Source organism: Bacillus rossius, chromosome 10 (genome assembly GCF_032445375.1).
Source record: "Bacillus rossius redtenbacheri isolate Brsri chromosome 10, Brsri_v3, whole genome shotgun sequence".
Classification (NCBI taxonomy): Eukaryota; Metazoa; Arthropoda; class Insecta; order Phasmatodea; family Bacillidae; genus Bacillus; species Bacillus rossius.
In genome coordinates, this window is record NC_086337.1 from 53,132,773 (window position 1) to 53,154,235 (window position 21,463).

Consider the following 21,463-nt stretch of genomic DNA (forward strand, 5'->3'; position numbering starts at 1 on the left):
TTCTCCTGTTAAATAATAACAAATGGGATTAAGCGTTTATTCTTTTTTTTGTCAGAATTACTACAACCGTGACAGTACTGTAAAATAGACACTAATTTAAAGTCCTAAAAATCAAAAAATAATAACATTTAAAAAAATTATACTTATAGTTAAATATTTTGTATAAGTTTTTTAATGTTAAGAAGCCAAGTATATAGTATCAGACTGGCAACAATGGTCGCCATTCACCTAGGTGGCGTGTCCTCTTGGTCCTGTGGGCCGGGTTCGAATCCCGCGGCGTGGTGTCCTCGACATGCCTTAGGGCGAGTGATGGGATGCGGTGTATCTTAACGAGGTAAATTCTCGACATCAAACGATATAAAATCGTTATTGCATTAAAAAAAAAAACTTTTGAAACCAATATCGTACTCGCTGAAAATGTTTTTTTTTGTGTCTGAAAAATCCGTAAGAAAATACGCTTCGCACTTACCGACTGCTTCTGCACACAGAAAGTTATCTTCGCCTTGAGTCAGTTGCAGATACAATAATTGATTTTCAGGAGGAGGAGGAGGAGGTGTTAAAAAAAAATAGAATATCTGTGTATTTAAAAAAAAATGACGTCAACAACAATGGGGTTAGAAAGTTGCCGTTCTCAACGTGAGTCGATTCGTGTGTGGTTTTTGTATTTCCAGGCGGCGGCGAACGTGTGTAGGAGGATATTCAGATATTTTTAAAAAAATATGATTGTGCAAGCGTAAGTATCCCCCCTCGCCTCCCCTAAGGGGAGTCAGGGAGTCCATCTCGGGGTTTAAATGCTTGAATTGTAACGAACTAAATCAAAGTGAAGAACTGCAATGTGTGGTAATGTTCCCTAACTGTACATTTTAATGTGAAATAACCGAAATGATCTTAAAACGATACTAAACGAAATGAAATAAATCCACATATGCCGAAATGAGTCGGAAACCTAATACTTCAAACAAAATGCACTCGATGCAATACAAATAAAATGATATGTACCCGAATGTAATTAAACAATAAAATGAAGTAATAAAAACATCAAAAAGCATCAAAAGAACCCATTTATAAATAAATAAGTGTACTTTAAGCCTATGGTTCGAGGTTTTGTAACAGCCCCACCTTGCCTCACGCCGAATATCACACTGAACATCGCAAGTGGTATAGGTACCTATATCCCGCTGGCCGCGGATTTTTTTTCCTAGCCTAAATTAAATCTAAGTGTGTTGGGGAGGGTTCCGGGTTAGGGAGGGAGACTAAGTGCGTCTCAGGCCGAAGCCCATACGCTCTAATCATGCAGGGTGTTGGCCATGCAGGAGGGGTAGCATGCATCGTGTGCTAGGAGGGGATTGGCCAGCCATGGCAGCGATTACTATACTATACTAAAACTAGATAAGTTGGGCCCAGGTAAAACCTGCATAGACACAGGGAAAACCCTGGGCTCTGACATGCGGGATGCAAAATTTCATGCATTAGTATCAAGCAGGAGGCTTACGGGAAAACAGAAGGATGGATCTGGAAGAAGAAATGGACAGAGTAGAAAAGAGTCTACCATGCGGGGTGGTTGGGGGCTTGGACATTGCTGTCCGCATTGATTTGTGCGGCACTGGTTGTTTCGGGGGCGACTTTAGTCGTTTCCCGCCAGGCTGCCAGCCAGCCCACCTGGCCGCGGTGATTACCAAGACCCGGGAGTCGAGAAGCCGCGCGTGGCCCCATCAGGCAGCCGCTCAGCCGCTCGCTATCAGTCGCTATCAGCGGCGCGGTTATCTCCGCAGTGCGCGATAAGCGGCCAGTAGCGAGCGAGGCGACCCGGCGGCAGCAGGGGCGAGCGCTGCGTGCACGCACCATGAGCCGCGTGAAGACGGTGAGTCTCCGTGTCCGAGTGGCGCTGAGGGCGTACCCCTCCCGCCCGGGCACACACGCGGCGCGCAGAGCTTCAGGGAAGAACAACGCGATTTCAAAACTACTCGAGATATCCGAGTGGGGGTCTGCTTACGGAAACGCATTTAAGAGTTCGCCGAGGGCCGATAAGTACTTTTGATCCCGAATTAAGTTTTTAAACTGTATTTTCAGAAGAGTTAAAAATGGCTAAAAGGCGTGTTTGCAGAGTAATTTTTAGGCGTAAAACAACCAGTACAGATTCTTGAAAGCACTTAAGAGACTTGCATTACACCTTTATCTTCATTTCTACGCAATATAAGTAATGTTACGGTCGCCGCTCAGATTTCACAGTTTCCCTGTTGCGACGAGAAGACTGCGCGCCAGTCCATAGGAGACACCGCGCTAGAAGCACCAGCGAGCGTCGCGCTTATCATCCCGCCTCACTGACACACATACACCCCTGACGAGGCTGGCCCCTTAAACTGTATTTTTAAAAGAGTGGAACGGCTTAAAACGTGTTCCTCCCCCCTTCATAATAATTCTTAAAACATGAAACGCCCGGTAAAGACTCTTGAACGCACTCGAGGGCCTTGCATTACAATCTTTAATTATTTTTCTCCGCTAGAATTACGCATTGTCCCGTGCACGACGATAAGACTGCGCGCCATTTCAGAGGCGACACCGCGCCAGAAGCACCAACAATGCAAACATGGTATTTGAGTGATAACCACAAACATCATGTTGCGCGGAAATGAAGGTAAAGGTGTAATGCACGTCTGTTGAGTGCTTTTAAGAATCTGTGCTGGCGGTTTCATGTCTGAATATCATTCTGAAAACACGCGTTTCAGTCATTTTCACTCTTCCAAAAAAATACAGTTTGTAAACGAAATACGGAAACAGAACTAATCACTAGAGACCGGAAAAATTCGCGGGTTCAATGACCTCCAGGATAGACTCCAATATCCTCTACACACTCTGGCGAATGCCAACTGTTCATTGGCTGCTGACTTGTGTAGTCGTCTCGACTGGGTGGCCTGTGATTCGACACTTCTATGAGTGAGGGGTCTCTATATTGGCCCCTCAGTCCTCCAGATTAACAGTGAACCAATGGCAGAAGCAGCACTAAGGTATAATTATTTGAATTTTTGCATAACACGAAATGAACCCGCGAATTTTTCAGGTCTCTAGTAATCACCCGCCGTCAGTTTTTCTTTTCAGCGAAGCTAGACACTTCTAAACCCCTGTTTCAACATTCTATGTTATATAGGCGTATGTATTCTTAAAGCATTATTTAATAGTTCGCGTTTTAAAACCAACTTCTTATCCCGTCGGTTCAGTGTTTCACCCGTGATATAGATTCGATTGCATTTTTCTGACAGGTAACTGTATCTAAAGTGTAAGCTAAACAGCTGAATATCCTTCTATAATTTGTGACAAAAATTTTGGCAAAAAAAAAATTGTTGACTAGCCTAGTTCTTTGAAAACAAAGGTAGATTTACACAATGTGCTTCAAAGTGTCCAGGCCTCAAGGTCTTCTAAAGCGAATGTAAACCTTACTGTTATCAATGCTGATAAGATAGTAAAAACATAATTTTCTACTGTGAAAAAGTCCCCTTAATTTTTTCTGTCGTTTTTATTACTAATAAATCAAAAAGACCAGAGTAGTTCGTTCAGTAAATACTCTATTAAAGTGACAAAAAAAAGTAAAAAATGGACCAATAAAGGATTAAATAACCAAAGAAAAATAAAGCTTGGCAATAATTATTATCTCGTAATCACTACGAAACAAATTTCTATCCACTCCTTACTATTTATTACGGCCACGCATTAAAACAATCTGCAAAGATTGAAATAAGACACGAGTTTATTAATTTTCATGTAACAAAACGTGGTAAAGTTTAACATTGTCTTCCTTGCCAAAGACTTCATTATGTGTATCATCTCACACGTGAGTCTAGCGCCACTTAATACTTTCTTATTACAATAAAAAAAATTGGTTGTCTGTAAAGTCGGTTTACGGACGATAGTTGAACGTGACAACGTCATAACAAAACATTGATGAAATGATTGCATACTTTTATGAATAAAATTGAATCATTTTTATTGAATTATCACTATTTTGTATGGATACAAAGAAGGAGTGAAATGAAATCTACAATTTAATTGATAAATTTACTTTTATTTGCACTCATTAATTCAAATATATTTATTAATTTAACGAAGAGACTATTTTAACTATAACTTTTATACATGTTTGCTATTTAACTTCTTCCAATCTGTGTTATTCTGTTAAGGATAGGACGATAATAGGAAAAGTAGTAAACGAATGGGAGTGTTTCAAGTTTAATGTGCCTCGAAAAAGTCGAATCGATGGTTGTTCCAATCGAGTGGAAGAGAGATAGATGCGGCGCAAGCGTACAATGAGCGTAAGTCATCCTTTTTCGTGCGTGCAGCCGGCGTTCATCGATTTATTAGACGTTGTCACGTCAAAAATCTCCTGCTGCGGATGATTCATTTGCCAATTTTATGTTTATTGTATTTTAAACATTTAAACTTTTAAACAGTAATTATCCATATTGGGCAGACACGTGAAAATATTTGCAGGCTAGTTTGGTGATAGGCTGAACTCGAAAGTTTGGTGCGTTTTTGCGTATTCTTTAATAATACTACGGTGGTATTAGTGGTAATATGTGACTTATAGACAACGCCCGGGCTAATTACTGCCTTCTGACTGTGGAAGAGAGATTCTTCAGGCATCTTCTCCAACCGGACCTTCCGAGATTTTCAATCCCGGATCAATTTCCAAATTAGCGCAAGAACAAAATACTTTATCTCACTACGGCAGATTGTCCCAGGTACCTTAGACATTAATTAAATCAATTCCCAAATAGTTAAATTTAAATAGCATTGCAAGTTCAACAGTATTTATAATATCACTCCAGTCTTGTTATTATTTTATTTACAATTATTTTTTGCATGGAAAATTAAATTTAGTTTTTTTTTTTAAAACGCCAAGTAAGTATAACTTCTAACGGGCGTTCATAAGTACACACAAATATTTTTAGGCAGATTTCGAAGAAATGTTTCTTATTGTAGCCGTTACTATTTCGCGACTTCCGGAAAATTGTTATATATTTTTTCGTTTCATGATCCATATAGACCCCAAAACCATCGTCAACTCAAAAGTGTGTGTAAATTACATTTTTATGGACGCGACAACTGCCGTAAGATATTACAAATCATTTACAAACTGATAAATAAATTATAGTAATAAAAAATCTCAGTCGAGTTCGTTATAGGTGCAGTTAAACCAAATGTGTAGAAATTGAGTTTTTTTTTTAAACAGAAAAATCGCTATAACTCCTATAATATGACGAATATCACATCCGTTCCAACGTTCTATAACTCGTAGGAGTAATACTAAAAACTTTTGTCTAAATAAATTTCTGATACGACCAACCATAACTGCAAGGGGTGGAAAAAATTTCATAACTTCCTCGTATGCACATCATCGAATCCGTTCAGATTATTTATAAATCTTGTAATTTTTATCCAAAACTTTTGTCTGAAACAGTTTTTGATAAGACAACTTTTGCTGCAAGTTGTTAAAAAACAGGTAGGATACGTCAGGGGGAGGATTAAAAAAAATTAATGATTTCAGAATCAAGTACAACCACCTGTTTATTGTAAAACCATAAACTATTATCTACAATTTTCGTTTGAAATATTTTTTATATGACCAACCATTACTTCAATTAGTGGAAAAAACAAGGGTTGGAAGACAAAAAATTAACATCTCCCTCCGTAAGTACATAATCGAATCCGTTCAAATTGTTTGTTAATATTATATTTTTTATCTAAAACTTTTGTCTGAAATAGTTTTTTAATAATACAGACCATTATTGCAAGGAAATGATAAAACCTGGGTTGTAATAAGAAAATAAACAAAACTTTCCTATCGTGTATACTATAGATTCTATTCTTTTTTTAACTTTCTAAATATTGTCTAAAACTTTTGTTTAAATAAATTTGTAATAAAATCAACCATTACTGCAAGGGATGGAATTAACAAGGTATGAAGGTAAAAAATTAATTTTTTATAGATATACTATCAAATCCGTTATAATTTATTGTATAAATCCTAAACGTTATCTCAAACTTTGCCTGAAATAATTTTTTAAGAAACTAATTAGTACCTTTAAAAAATTCAATAAATCCTTAGTATCAAATGTTTTCGGATTTATTTTAAACCATGTTAATTATAAGGTCAAAAACATTGAATAATTACCTTATTTGTCATATAATATGAAATACGTGCTAAGCTATTGAGTTCAAAACATATATTATGTATACGCTTCGTGCAAAATGAAAAAAAAAAAAAGTTTAATGGAGCATTTTGTATTATTGTAGAACATAAAGATATTATGTACAGTAGGTGTTTAAAATGTTCCAGAAGTTTATAGAGGTTTTTAAAACATTTCCAGAGGAAATAGGTACTTCGAAATCTACGCCTGTAGGCTGTGTCGAAAGGGATTTTTTTTCGTTATGTGGGTAATATAGTTTAAACACCGCAAGTAGCATAAGTGTGAAAGTTCTTAAAAACTTATTGTGATAAAAAGATAAAAAAAAAAAACCATGAGTGTGTGGCCACCACTAGCGTTATAAGTGAACTGATCAGATAAGAGGAACAAGATAATTTAAGGATACTCTAATATTTTAAACACTCTTAATCATGTGTTGAAAAAAAGACCTTTATTGACTAGCGTCCCTCCATGTCTTCATGGGAATCTTAAGAATGAATTAATGGGTTTATGATAACGAAAGTGTGATACATAAACGTGTTGGAAATGTCTGTTCAGATTGTCATAGTTCTAATGTTAGCACCTTATAGAGTTTAGAGTTGCGAATTACGAGTTGCGAATTACGAGTTGCGAATTACGAGTTGCGAAAATATGCATAAGTTGGCAAACGTACGTACTTATGCCAAAGTAAGAGAGAGTATGTAAACGTTTATAAAAGTATCGGAAAATAAACGAAATCATGCCCTGCTGCTTCTATCTGTAACCGGCTGTAATGTTGTTTGTTTAAGAAGAAAAACTCCTGCGTTATCGAGCAATATTCGTTACATATTATCTTGAAAGATTTGTGCAATGGGAGTGCATGACTTGATGTGAGCTTTTGGACATACGCCATTGCTAAGCACATGTATGTCTGTAGAAGAAAACTACAAAAACACAAAAGACAAAAGACACTAATTAAGAAAAAAAAAATCTGTTTTTTTTTTGGTTCAATATTTTTGTGCTGTCATCATTTGTGGGCGTTTTTTCGTTCTTTTCTGTTTTTGGAAAACTATTGTGTTTGTTTTGTCTTTTCGGTTTGCTGTGTTTTTGTCTCGTTTCAACTGTTGTGCTGAATTTTTTGGGTTCAATATTTTTGTGCTGTCATCATTTGTGTTTTTTTTTTCGTTCTGTTAGTCCATTTTTCTTTGTTTTTTTCTTTGTTTGTTGACCATATTCCTGTTATGGAATATATATCATGTTGACAACAGAATTTTTTTTCTTAATTTATGTCTTTTTTCTTTTGTGTTTTTTGTAGTTTTCTTCTACAGACATACATGTGCTTAGCAATGGAGTATGTCCAAAAGCTCACATCAAGTCGTTACATACGTTACATACTTTACACACTTAGCTCTGTTACCTACTCAATTCCGTTATTCTGTGATTCTAATATTACTCTATCGACTGTAAAGGTTTCACTTCAGTAAGACTATACATATATATATCCGTTTGTCCTTGTTTCTGGCGTTACGTCGGCAGCGTAACAAATCTCTGACTCACCCGGAATCGAACCCGGGCGCTGTGTGTATTGGGAAGCCTACGATTCACACAGTCTTCTGGACATACCCGAATACTCACGTTCGTGCAACTTCATGATGTGTGGGAAGCCTACTTTTCACAGACGCCCGATCGTGTAGACCATAAACAAGGCAACGGTATTTATTTGCACGCCGCCATATTTTTCGTTTGCCGTGTGTCCATGAATGTTTATTTTGGACAACTCATGATAACTAATGGTAAATTAGGTTAGGTTAGCTACATTATAAATACTTTAAAACATTTTGGACGGTTGATTTGGTTAGGATAGCTACATTAGAGATACTGTGAAATCATGTAAACGGCGCTGGATAGCTACATATTAAAAAGTTATTTGCTAAGCAACCATAAAATGATTTTACAGTATTTTTAATGTAGCTATACTTACCTAATATAACCAAGCATCCACCATGTTTTAAAGTGTTTATAATGTAGCTAACCTATCCTAATCGACCGCAAAATTTAATGCCACGCCGGTTTATATAATGCGATAGAACGGAAAAAAAGCTAGCATGAACTTCGGGGAACTTCGGGTGTGGCTCTCTCGTCTGTGAAATTAAGGCTTCCCATTCGGGTATGTCCAGAAGGACGAGTGAATCGTAGGCCTCCCGAGTGTATTTATGCAGTTTATTCTAACGCAGTGGCACTCGTCAATTTTTCCCCCCCTATGTTGATAGGCCCGATTGTACACAACTGAAGGTGATAGATGGCCCCGTCTTTGGAATACGCGTTTCAATATGCTAGCGGCGTATTTAATTGCGTCAGATGATACCAGCTTACTTGGGATTATTTTATCACGGTAATATCACGGTGAATATCACCTGGTGAATCAGTTGAGGATTAACCTTATCGCTTGTATCGTTTTGAAAAAAAATATTTAATTGATGCGTATATAATGGTCCATATGTTCTGCAATAAGTTGCAAGAAATTTCACTGTCCTATACTAATGGATTGGTTACTACGATAAAATAGACTTTATGACATATTTATGGATTGATCTGATTTGTCTCCTTTGTATAGTTAGTAAAATTAATTTTAATATTAATATTAAATTACTATGCATGTTACGAAAAATGTATGATACTATGAACCAAATTTAGCTAAAAAAAAGTGTTTATATACTGCAGGGTGTCTCAAGGTCACGAAAATCACAAAAAAAAAAAAAGAAAACTGAAGGACTTATCACGAAATCTTCGAAAAGTCCCAAAATAAAACATCAGTTGTGCTGGAATTCACGAAGCTTGACTTTCCAGCAGCCCTTTACTATATATATATATATATATTTTTTTTCATTTCACACGTCAGTTTCTAAATGTTCGTTGTATAAATAACGTTAAAAATATATCTGAAAAAGGTTTTAGCTTTTTTACTTACAAATGTGCGAATTGTAGAAAATATATTCATTACATTTGCTCATTTTTAATTTTGTATATATATATATATATATATATATATATATATATATATATATATATATATATAAATTGTATTAAAAGGTACTGGGAAATTCTTGAAATTGTTTCTCAAAGTATTTGTAGACATTCTGTTCTCCTGTTCCTGAAACGCAAAGAACTGTTGTAAGAAATGGTTTACAACGATGTGTGTACTTATCATTCTGTGATTCGAAACATTTTTATAGACATACGCCATTTCTGGTTTTTACTGTTATGTCACAGAGAAACCACAATAACGGACAAAAAAAAAGGTGGATACAGAAACGCATGGAAAAACAGCCGATGTCAAGTGTTAAATACACAGACAGCACAGAGAATTCCGTGAAATAAATTAGTCAAAAAAATATCACAGCACAGACGAACACAATGGGCAGACAACGATGAAAGAGGAAAAAAAAAAAAAAAAGAACAAACATACAACAACTTTGGATAACACAACGACAAACCTGGAACGATGATACAAAACAGATAATCAGAACAACACAACAACCACATGTAGCGTGTCTCATCCGTAGTTTGCAGTGTCCCATTTTAATGGCATTGTAACGAGTGAACACACCACAGACAGTTTTTTTGTATTAGGTTATCATTTTAATTTTAATTATTGTTTCATTGTGTTACAATAAACTTCGTATTAGTATTATTTTGGTTCATTTTGATATCAAACATCTCTAAGGAATTTATTACTCTGCAGAAACCTACCGCTGGGTTCGCCTGTGCCTTTGTGTTGTCAACGTACAGTAAAAACCAGCAATGTCGCATATCCATAAAAATGTTTTAAAACAATCTGTCCCAGTGTCCCAGTGTCCCAGTGCCCCAGTGTCTAGTACCGTAGTTGGGTTGCTGTCATCTGGTAAACCCGTTACAGGAATGTTCCATTATCGTTTCTGCTCATCCCCCCCCCCCCCCCAAGCGTATTTGTCATGTTAAAAATAATAATTTAGAAATATTGGTCACATTTAATAGCACTGTTTGAATTCAAGACTATCTACAGCAGGGAATATAATGAATATAATGTGGATGGCGATGCTAAACGGACACAGCAATATCCCATCGCCAAGATAGAATCTTCTATTGTATCGAAAACTGCTATTTTCATTTAAAAAAAAAAAATGTCGTTACTAACGGTAACTGGTAAATTCTTCACGGAGAAGCGCGTGACTTGTGACGGTCGAATATTTTTTGTTTAACCGTCTAGCTTTTTTTTTTCCGTCGTTTCCGGTGCACAGTTCGGCAATTGTTCTTAATTCAACACCGTAACTACTTCACGATATATATATTTTTTCCTCCAGTCTTTCGGTTGCAGGTGCAAACATTAATTATTTCCGGACCCATGAAGAAAATACTTTCTTCAGAGCAGCTGCAATAACTTATGATTCAGACTTTTTTTTTTTTACCAGAATAAACAAATTTTATGGAAATTATTTGGAATACTCTTCAGCGACCAATAACTCTTAATACAAATACAGGTATTATTTTTAATAGCTGACGGTCGCCGCAGTTAAAATTATTCATTTTATCAGGCATGCGTTTATGGATTTTTTAAAGAATTGATTTTAAAAATTTCTCAAAGTGAATTAAATAATTTGATTTGTTACTTAATTCACCTTATTTTCATTTAATTATTTTATTATACGTTTCACTGAACAATGTTGATGTTTACAAGGGCTCCACTTCATTCAGAATGATTCAAAAACCAAAATCGAGAAAAATTACGTTTCTACAAGGTCCTGAAAAAAAAAAATCATAATTTATTGTAAGCGGCTAAGGGAAATTTTTGGATGATAATTTAGGAAATATTGCATCATCTTGTTGTATTTCGTCAAATGCATAATGCAATTTTTACTTCGAAGGAGACACAAGAAATAGTTGTCATCTTGGTTTCAAATGACTTTTTCAATTTTTTTTTTTAAATTTTTTCTTTTGTTAAAGCATAGCCCATCATTTAATGGAATGTTTTAAATTAACATTGACATACTGCTACAAATAGTTTTTCGTGTGAAATAATTGGGGTTTGGTTGGTATTGAACTAATGTTTTCAGAGTGACTACAAGTATAGTGATGTTGTCAGTAGACACTATTTTAGTCTTAGATCGAAAATATATTAAAAATTAAAATTTTGTATGAATTGTGATCGCATATAAAACTTTTATTTTAGTGCGAATAATCAGTGGAACGCAACTGATGTATGTCGACTAGTAGTATCACTGTGTGCTCTGGAGTGAGAGACGCTGTGGCAAGGTGCCAGCGTGTGGCAGGCAGGTGGGTTCCACAGAGTTTGTACGCTGGTTCCTCCACTCACGCCTCTACCTTCCTTCCCACCTTGTCTTCTCTCCCCCCCCCCCCCTGACCCACCTGTACAAGGGCATCATGGTCCCCCCCCCCCTCCTACCAGAACCTGTACTCCCCTCGAATTACGCCCGAATCTCCCGCGAGATATGGGCGGCGCGGGTCTCGACAAAGATGGCCGCCCGCTCCGAGTCGGTGGGGGGTCCGCCCAGGCTGGCGAGGCGTCGACGTGATCCTGGGTGGACAGGCTTCGAAGCGGGTCGTTACCACAACGCCGAAATACCACAACGCCGAACGTACAATAACGCCGAATGCCAAATTGACCGCAACGCCGACAGCTAGAAAACTGCTGTGTACCACAACGCAGAAATACAGTAACGCCGAAAAATGTTGCTGCGGGGAGGGGGGGGGGGGGGGAAAGGAGCAAAATGAAAAACTGAATGAATTTGTGTGTGTTTCTTAACTGTATCTTAACGCCGAAATACCACAACCTAACCTAACCTAACCTAACCTAACCTAACCTAACCTAACCTAACCTAACCTAACCTAACCTAACCTAACCTAACCTAACCTAACCTAACCTTACCTAATCTAACCTTTGTGGCAGTCCTGCAATGACATTTTTCGGCGTTAATGTATTTCGGCGTTGTGGCAACGACCCCTTCGTAACCACCTCGTTCACGCTCGCAAAACTCCTCACTTGCGGGTGCAACTCCGATGTGGACCTTGTGTCCAAGCACCCCGAAACAACGCCGGCCCAACGATTCTCTTGACGCTGTCGCATAATTCCTCTAGACTCTAAAAGCTTCGTGTTTTAACGTTTATTGTGCAGTACGGATAAGTTTTAGCCCTTTTTCATTGTTCAAAAAAATTACACGTTATAGATAGAGACCGGAAAAATTCGTGGATTCATTTCACGGCAGCCTGAAATTCAAATAGTTATACCTCAGGGCTGCCTCTGATATTGGCTCACAACTCACCTGGACGACTCTGGGCCAGTGAGAAAACCTCAACCGAAGCTGTATCGAATCACAGGCCGCTACGTTGGGACACCTTCACAAGACAGCAGCCAATGAGAGGGTGACATTTGACCGAGTGTACGTAGAACTATAAAGTTCATCTTAGAGGTCATTGAACCCGCGAATTTTTCCGGTCCCTAGTTATAGAAGAAACCATAGAACGAAACCTGTATAGGCAAGTGCAATGACCCTTAAATAATTTTCTTAATCAGACAGTTTTAATAAATGTTGAGTGGTTCGTAAATGGGGGTTCTGCGCGCCGTTTGACAACCTTATACCTTAGGCCGCCCTTAGGAGGTATGTCCCGAACCAAATAATTATTTTTTAATTACATCTCACGCGGTTAAACTGGCCAGCTTCTTGAGTGGCTGAACTTTCACAAAATTAAAAAGAAGAAATTATATCGCATACGTTTTGCATAATTAGCTGGCAAAGTTGCACCTTTAACGTTTTCGTGCAGTGTGAATTAGGAGAACGAAAAGGGAATATAAAGCTGGAACTTTTTAGGTTTAAAGTAAATTTTACTGGCTACTATGTGATATATTTTAATTTCTTTCAGAAAAAAAAAATTACCCAGGCTTTTAATTTATTTTTTAGATTTTTTTATAATTTTTAAAGGCTGAATAAAATATAATTAATTTTAACGAAAGAAATTCAAACCATACCACGCAGTTGCACCGGCATTGCCTTTAATTCCAAAAACACCGGTATTGTCTTTAATTCCGAAAGTTTCAGTTATTTTTTTTTATTTGGGTCTCCGTACTGCATTTTCATGCAGTGCAGAAACCCAAATAAAATGAATAACTGAAATTTTTGGAATTAAAGACAATGCCGGTGCAACTGCGTGGTATGGTTTGAATTTCTTTCGTTAAAATTAATTATATTTTATTCAGCCTTTTAATATATATATATATATATATATATATATATATATATATATATATAATTCCTCTAGAGTCTAGAGAAATGATCCGATAGTTTCATTCCGGTAGACAGTTCGAATGCGTACTCTTGAAACTGATATAGCGGATGTTGGAATCAACAGCGTAGGGTTAACCAAAAGTCTTCTTGAAAGTGTGACATCGTTTCTTTTAGTGATTATGTCGCTGGTACAAGGCCAATCACAATCAAGAAATGAGCATTTACCACGGAATTATGTGTTCCTTTTTTTTTTTACTCTTCGTCTCTTTTCTTGTTGGTAGAGTGGATTGGTGGAAGTCTTATGTGTTTAAGCCCGTATTCCACGATGGAAGGTTTCTTACAGGCGCCGCCAAAGCCTCCAAAAAACTGCTGGCATGGCCTCCATGCTAAAAACTTACGCCACGCTACTTTACCCACAGCATCTGCAATGCAAATGTCAACTATTTTTCTTGCACAAATAAGTACCATGAAATCATAAATATTTACATATTCATGTGTTTCAGTATTTGAAAACCCTCTTATAACTTAAGACACTTTTTTTTTAAATCTATAGTTTCTGATCATTTAACTCAAACTCGTATCATGTTTTTATGTACTAAGAAGTGAAAATAAATGTTGTGCACTGTTTGTTGGTTCAAAAAATCATTTATGAATATGTAAATTGATTTTATATATCACTACAAGTATTGCGACAAATTTGAAATTTTGTAGTGTAGTCAATTCTGAGAATCAATTTACACATTTGTCAAAAATCTTGTTTTAGCTTTTAACACTTCCGTGTATAATTAAGAAATTGTTTGACATTGTTAATCACAGAAACAAACTTAAACTTTAATTTTTAGTTCATTTACAAGCTATTTATTACGAACACGCGAATTTTATAGTTTGGAATAACATTCGTGTTGTAATTATTAAGTAGTGCAGAAAATTACACATATTATTCAATCCTTCTACTATAAGTTCGTAATTATAAATTACTTTTTTTCCTCTGGTATTAGAATGTTTATAATTTTAAAAGGCTGAAAAATATTAAATTAATTTTTGGGAAAGAAATCTAAACCATACTAAGCTGTTGCCACCGGCATTCTTTAAATCCAAAAATTTTCAGCAATTTGTTCTATTTGGTTCTCTATATCCATGCAAAAAAATGTTAAAAATTCAACTTTAACAGCTGTTTTTGCAAAAGTATGTACTGTATACATTTTTATTTTATTTTAAGTTCAGCCACTCAAAAAGTATACAAGTTTAACTGTGTTAAAATAATGACCTCGAACAGGACATACTCCCTTAACCTGCCTGCTCAATGCATTCCACATTGCTAAACCCAGGGTTTTCCCTGTGTCTATGCAGGTTTTACCTGGGCCGAACCTATGTAGATAGTCCAGAGTTAATATAGGGGAGTTAGCTATGGTATCAATTGCTGCAATAGCTGGCCAATCCCAAATTAAAGCACATTATGCATTCTACCCTTTCTGCATGGCTGAAACCCCGCATGACATGGAGTTCAGGCTTTGTTCGGTCTGTCTCGCACGCCATCTTGAATTTTCTTCGGCTTTTCGTCATTTAAAATTTCAACACGATACCTCCCTTGCATCTCTTGTCTCTGCCTCAGATATTCACTTAAACCACATACATTATATTTACAAATAATGTTACTAGTTGAAAAACACCTTTAAATATACTAAACTTAAAATTTCTTATTAAATAATTATATAAATACCTACTTCTTATTAAATGGTTGGATATATATATATATATATATATATATATATATATATATATCACTTCACAATAAAAAATACTTGTACGTTGTACAAGGCATATCTTTGGAAACTAGTTGCCAAAAAAAATATTTATCATAGCACAAGTGTGACATGACGAGTGTAGGAAGTCGTGCAAGCGAGTGCCTGCTGGGATCAGCCGAACACACGTGGGCGCCCGTGTCTCCTGATCCTCTGGCCGGCTGCTGGAATCACTGGCGCGGGATGATGGCTCGCGGCCCCGTCATCGTCGGGATTAGGCCTCGTCGTCGGATTACAATCATCGCGGGCTTGTCTGGGCGTGGGGCGCGTTCGCTCGCTTGTCCGCGCGTCTCGACTGACGTGCTGCCGCCGAACATCCGTGGTTCGGTAGAATGACAGGTTATTTATGTATGTTGCGTGTGTTTTAAAAGTTATGCAAACCTGGAAATTCAGTTTGCAGTAGTGTTAAGAGCCTCCAGAATGACATGCGCAGTGATGTGCAACCGACGTATCCGCGAGACACAAGGTCACGCCATACCTAATTGCTAGGGACCGGAAAAATTCGCGGGTTCAATGACCTGCAGGATGAACTCCATAGTTCTACGTACACTCGGTCAAATGTCACCCACTCATTGGCTGCTGTCTTGTGGAGGTGTCCCAACGTAGCAGCCTGTGATTCGATAAAGCTTTGGTCGAGCGTTTCTCATTGGCCCAGAGTCATCCAGGTGAGTTGTGAGTCAATAGCAGAGGCAGCACTGAGGTATAACTATTTGTATTTTAGCCTATCGCGAAATGAATTCGCGAATTTTTCCGGTCTCTACTAATTGCAGTTGCTATCAATGTAATCAATGCATTGGTTGGTCCTGCATGTAGGGGAGGACGGGGCAAGTTGACGAGCGGGGCAAGACGACGAATGACTTAGTTCCACGTCATGTTATTAGATAGCACCACCTAACAGACACTACTAGCGCTCCACACTGGTGGGCACTAAAGAATCGCACAGTGAAGCCGCTGCCACCATTTAGTTGTTTGTTAGATGATGTTCGTACATTTGGTCTGACGTATTGTAATTTTCAAGAACTTCGAAGTAATATCTCATGGACAAACAGGTAAGATATTTGGTTATTCAATGCCACACATTATTATCACTGAAGAGCAGCTAGAATATTTAAGGAACTACTCTACAGCAATGGATAACATGTTTTTTGGGATGACAAAGCAGCAATGTAGAAAACTTGTGTTTTACTTTGCAGAATATAGTGGAATTTCGCATCCGTTCAATGTGGAGACCAGGATGGCAGGTGAGGATTGGTTGGCTAGTTTTATGAAAAAAATGTAAGTTCAGTTTTCGGAGACCAGAGGAAACGATCCATTGCCAGAGCAATGGGCTTTAACAAGCCAAATGTTGACAAGTTTTTCTTAATTTTGAAATAAGTGCGAGAAAAACATAGATTTCCAGCTTCTGCCATTTACAATGCAGATGAATCTGCACTTTCCACTGTATCTAATAGGCTACCAAAGGTTATTTCACCCACAGGAAGTAAGAGTGTTTCCAAGATCGTTTCGGCAGAGAGAGGAAGAAATGTTACTATTATTTGTTGCATTAATGCTTGCGGATATTACCTGCCCCCTTTTTTGGTTTTCGCAAGAAAACGGATGCGACCTGAACTTGTGGAAAGAGCCCCTCCGGGAACCGTTGGACATTGCAGTGATAATGGTTGGAGCAATGGAGAAATATTTGTGTTGTTTTTGAAACATTTCGAACTACATGTGAAACCAACCAGTGAATTTCACGTGCTGTTGCTTGTTGACAACCATAAAACACACGTAACACTGGAGGCTATAAACTTTTGCCGGGAAAATCACATCGTTATGGTCGGATTTCCACCCCACACTACCCATCGTCTTCAAATGCTGGATGTTTCCTTTTTTGGGCCATTAAAAACCTATTACAGTCAAGCTTGTGACAACTTAATGGTCACTAATCCAGGGCAAGCCATAACTGACAAAAAAAATTGGTGAGCTACTAAGCAATGCTTATTTAAAAGCAGCTACAGTCGGTAATGCAGTCAATGGGTTCCGAGAATGTGGAATTGAGCCTTATGATCCCCTTGTGTTTACTGAGCATGATTTAGCTGCAGCGAACCCCACCGATCATGATCTTGCTATGGAAAAAGCAGTTAATGAACATCAGGCAGAGAAAACTGAAGAACCAGGACCTTCAAGAAATGCTACTCCCATTGAGCCAGGACCTTCAAGAAATGACATTTCCATTGAGCCAGGACCTTCAAGAAATGACATTTCCATTAAACCAGGATCTTCAAGAAATATTTCTCCGATTGAGCCAGGACCTTCAATAAATACTTCTCCCGCAGCTTCCATTGAGCCAGGACCTTCAAGAAATTCTACTCCTGTTGAGCCAGGACTTTCAAGAAATGCTACTCTCATTAAGATAGGGCCTATAAGAAATGCTACTCCTGTTGAGCCAAAACTGTGCCGAAGTGTTTTCGATTTCAAACCATTGCCTAAAGAAAGATCATATGTGAGAAAAAGGATAAGTCATAAGCAATGTGCAAGTGTCATCACAAGCTCACCCATGAAAGCGATGCTGGTTCAGAGAAAAGCTCAGAGGATAGAACAAGAACGTTTGAAGCAATCAAGACATGAGTCTCGAGATGCAAAAAAAGGAACTGTTACTAAGAAACTGAAGTTCGATTCTCGAGAAAAATCCAAGAAGCTCCAACTTTCGCCAGGCATGACTTCAGCTCAAATATCCGAAGTGCAGTGTCTTGTGTGTGATGAGATTTATGTCGACCCTCCATCAGAAGATTGGATCGAGTGTTGCAAATGCCACATATGGTGGCATGAGGACTGCTCGAACTTTGAAGGAGGAAAATTTGTTTGCGATTATTGTTTATAAAAACACCAACTCTGAATTAGTTATGTAAGTTAACTATTAATTGTAATTTTCAACAAACCAAGCCTTTAATAATATGCCATATATGTAAAAAAAAAAGCATGTAACAATGTTAAATTAGTTAATTTACATTAGTTTGCATTATAAGAATAAATATGTTTAAACTTGTGCAGAAATGTCATCTTACCCCGTAGTCAAAGTCATCTTGCCCCGGTAACGGGGCAAGATGGCACATTTGCATTATATTTTTAAAAGGGCAGAATTTTGGAGATAATATAGAAATATAGATTTTTCCATGTAGTTACACCACGACAAAAGACTATTCTAATCGTGTGTGGAAAGAAGGAAATCGTATTTCCAAAATTAAAATTATAAAAAATGACGAACTCTTAACATCGCCAACTTGCCCCGTCCTCCCCTATCTGAGTCATGTCCAGATTTTTTTTTTGGATTTGATTTGCGCGACTTTTCGATCACTCTGTACATTATCTGTATAATGTAGTTGTAGGCTTTCTGAAACTGTCACAGTTTGGTAGTAATAGATGCAAAATGTTAAGCAATTACATTTGAGAGTAATCTGCCTGTTTATAAACTACTTTGGGCGCAATAACGCAACGCAAAGTATTGTTCAACTTCCAACTGTCTTGCGCTTTGACGTGCGTTTACGACGGCCGTACTTGAAGGCAAGTGTTTTGAAAACTTCTAAAGATGCAGTCGTAATGTCCATAGGAACCTACGTACGATGTTCTTTTTTTATATACACCTTGTTTACAGTTGTTAAACTTTTAAGCAGTCAAAGAAAAGAACTATTTTAAATTAAATCCTTATTTTGTTTTAATAAACAATATGAATTATCAAAATAAACCCGGGGTGGAACTTAGTATTCTACTGTTTTACAATATCAGTGTGTAGAGTGGGTAAGGTCTTGCAACTCGCATGCTTTATAAAGGACAGCGGTTTTCTTGGAATGAGTGAGGGTGGGACCTTCAAACCCTCTTGCCCTCCAGAATCTCCGAGTCGGTTGTAAGTCGCTACCACTGCAGAGGCACCGCCGGACCTGGGTGACCTAGGGCCCCGCCCACCCGGGCACACACACGGTGCGCAGAGCTTCAGGAAAAACAACTTGATTTCAAAACTACTCAACATATTCGAGTGGGGTCTGCTTACGAAAAGCATTCAAGAGTTCGCTGAGGGCCGAAAAGTACTTTATGATTTCGGATCAAGTTTTTAATCTGTATTTTTATAAGAGTTAAAATGGCTGAAACGCATGTTTTCAGAGTAATTTTTAGCCGTAAAACAACCAGTACAGATTCTTGAGAGCACTTAAAGGGACTTGCATTACCCCTTTATCTTCATTTCTCGGCCATGTAATGTTACGGTCACCGCTCATGTGCACGACGAGAAGACTGCGCGCCAGCTCAGAGGCGACACCGCGGTGTAGAAGCACCAGCGAGATCCCGCCTCGCCGACGCAGATACAGCCCTGACGAGGCGGGGCCCCTCGACGCCCCGAGAGACGACAGCTGACGGGGAGACCGCCGTGGTCGGGTACCTGCGCGACCACCCGTCAAGTGCTTGACCGCACTGCGGTTCCCGGGGGACGAGTGGTCCATTAGTCAGCTGTCTGCCTGCTCGTCTGTCACGCCGCAAGGGTTGTGCGCTGCCCCCTCTGCTCTCTCACACTCGACCGCAGGACACTTAAACCACATAATGTTACTAGTTGAGAAACACCTTTAAATAAACTAAACTTAAAATGTCTTAGTAAATACTTACCTAAATACCTGCTTTTAGACGTGATAACGTCTTATAAATCAATGAGCGTCGGCTACACGCTCGAAAAAGTGTCCCGTTACGCTCAATGTTCCGTTACGCTGTGTCCCGTTACGCTCATTGTTCCGTTACGCTGTCGGCGAGTGCAGTAATAATAGGTTATGTTACAATTGACTAAAAAATTATCGTGATTCATATAATTGATGATAGATATTTCATTACAGTTTATTTATATGAAAACTTGTTTATAATTAAATTTAAACTTTTTAGCTAAACGCCAGTTTTTAAAATTAATTACAAGTCATCTACACGTGAACTGTTTCGACAGTTTATAAAGTGTAGTGAAAATTTTCTTAAGTTAATGTGGTTTTCATTGCTTATTACAACAACAATTTCGGCAATAAAGGTTAATAATTCTTGCATTTTAAAAATCTGATTACTAGTATAATTTCAAGTAGCTATTTATTCTTCTATTATTAAAATAAAAATTATTCAATTTTATTCATAAAAGTATGCAATCATTTTATCAATGTTTTGTTATGACGTTGTCACGTTAAACTATCGTCCGTAAACCGACTTTACAGACAAACAATTTTTTTCCACATGAGTCTAAACCAATTTTTTGGATGTTTTTTCTTGAACACAATTATTATTCTTGTGGATCCATGTTTAAAGTAATTGAACTTTATACCCGTAAATTTGCTAAGATTTCGACAAACTTACGAATATCTCTGGATAATTTGTAACCAGCGTTCTTCCTAGATTTAACGTGAAATTATTTAACAGTGTAAGAGCCAGTCACTATTAACCGCTAAAATTCCATTAATTAATTACTATGCTTTAACGAAGCCATATTGTAAAAATAAACAATATAAAATTGTATGGTCTAAGAACTGTTGAAACCAAGATGGCGTCTTTCGCTTCCCGCCCCTTCTTCTCAAGCATACGTACAGAAGAGTTCGGCGCAAAACCTTACCTTTACCTTCACATAGAAGCTTATGTCATGCACTGGTATTTCGAAGAGAATTTGCGACTCTTACGTCTGCCGTGTGTATATGCCTCGTGCTTTCTAAACACGAAAATGAAGCTGTTTAAAAAACTGCTTTGAAAATTTGTGATTCACGGCCATTAATGAAGCATATTTTAAATATCCGTAATCGAAAATCTCTTGGAATGTATAATACTTGTGTTTATTCCAGCACAAATTAGTTCGGGCTGTTATCAGCCATCAGCGGGGAGTCGGGTTCGGTGTAAATAAACTCGTCAAAAACTTGTCAGTTTGCAGGATTTCTGTTGAAAAGGGGTTATTTAAAAATAAAACTCGGTGCCCCGTGATGGCAAAGGTCTCGTCATAAATTAGTCTAGTCTACATTAAGTTTGCGGTCCGTCTGATAGGTTAGGAGAAAAAGAAAAAAATTTATCTTCAGACCATGGGTCATCAGGGCGCTTGGCTGGTTTGTGTTGCACAGCTGTTTGTTATTGCTGCTAAAACTTCCATCTTTGCGATAATAGCGTGTGTGTCTGTCTGCCTGCCTCTCTGTGCCTCTGTGCTTGCGCGTATTTAGGCGACGTTCTCTTGCGCTTATGAACACCCAACCCA

The 21,463-nt window shown here is 37.8% G+C and overlaps 1 protein-coding gene across 9 annotated transcripts in view; it reads left to right on the top strand.

Moving 5' to 3' along the window:
* The window catches only part of LOC134536141 (segmentation protein cap'n'collar), a 268,879-nt gene that overhangs the window by 109,994 nt on the left and 137,422 nt on the right, over positions 1-21,463 (top strand). Inside the window, exon 1 of one of the 9 annotated variants that reach the window (XM_063375743.1) lies at positions 1,795-1,861. The exons of 7 other annotated variants lie outside the window; for them this stretch is intronic. In XM_063375743.1, coding sequence (XP_063231813.1) covers positions 1,844-1,861 — 18 coding nt within the window. In that variant the 5' untranslated portion in view covers positions 1,795-1,843. Of the gene's footprint in view, positions 1-1,794; positions 1,862-21,463 lie in introns of those variants that run through there. One more of the 9 variants, XM_063375744.1, reaches the window with a different exon arrangement.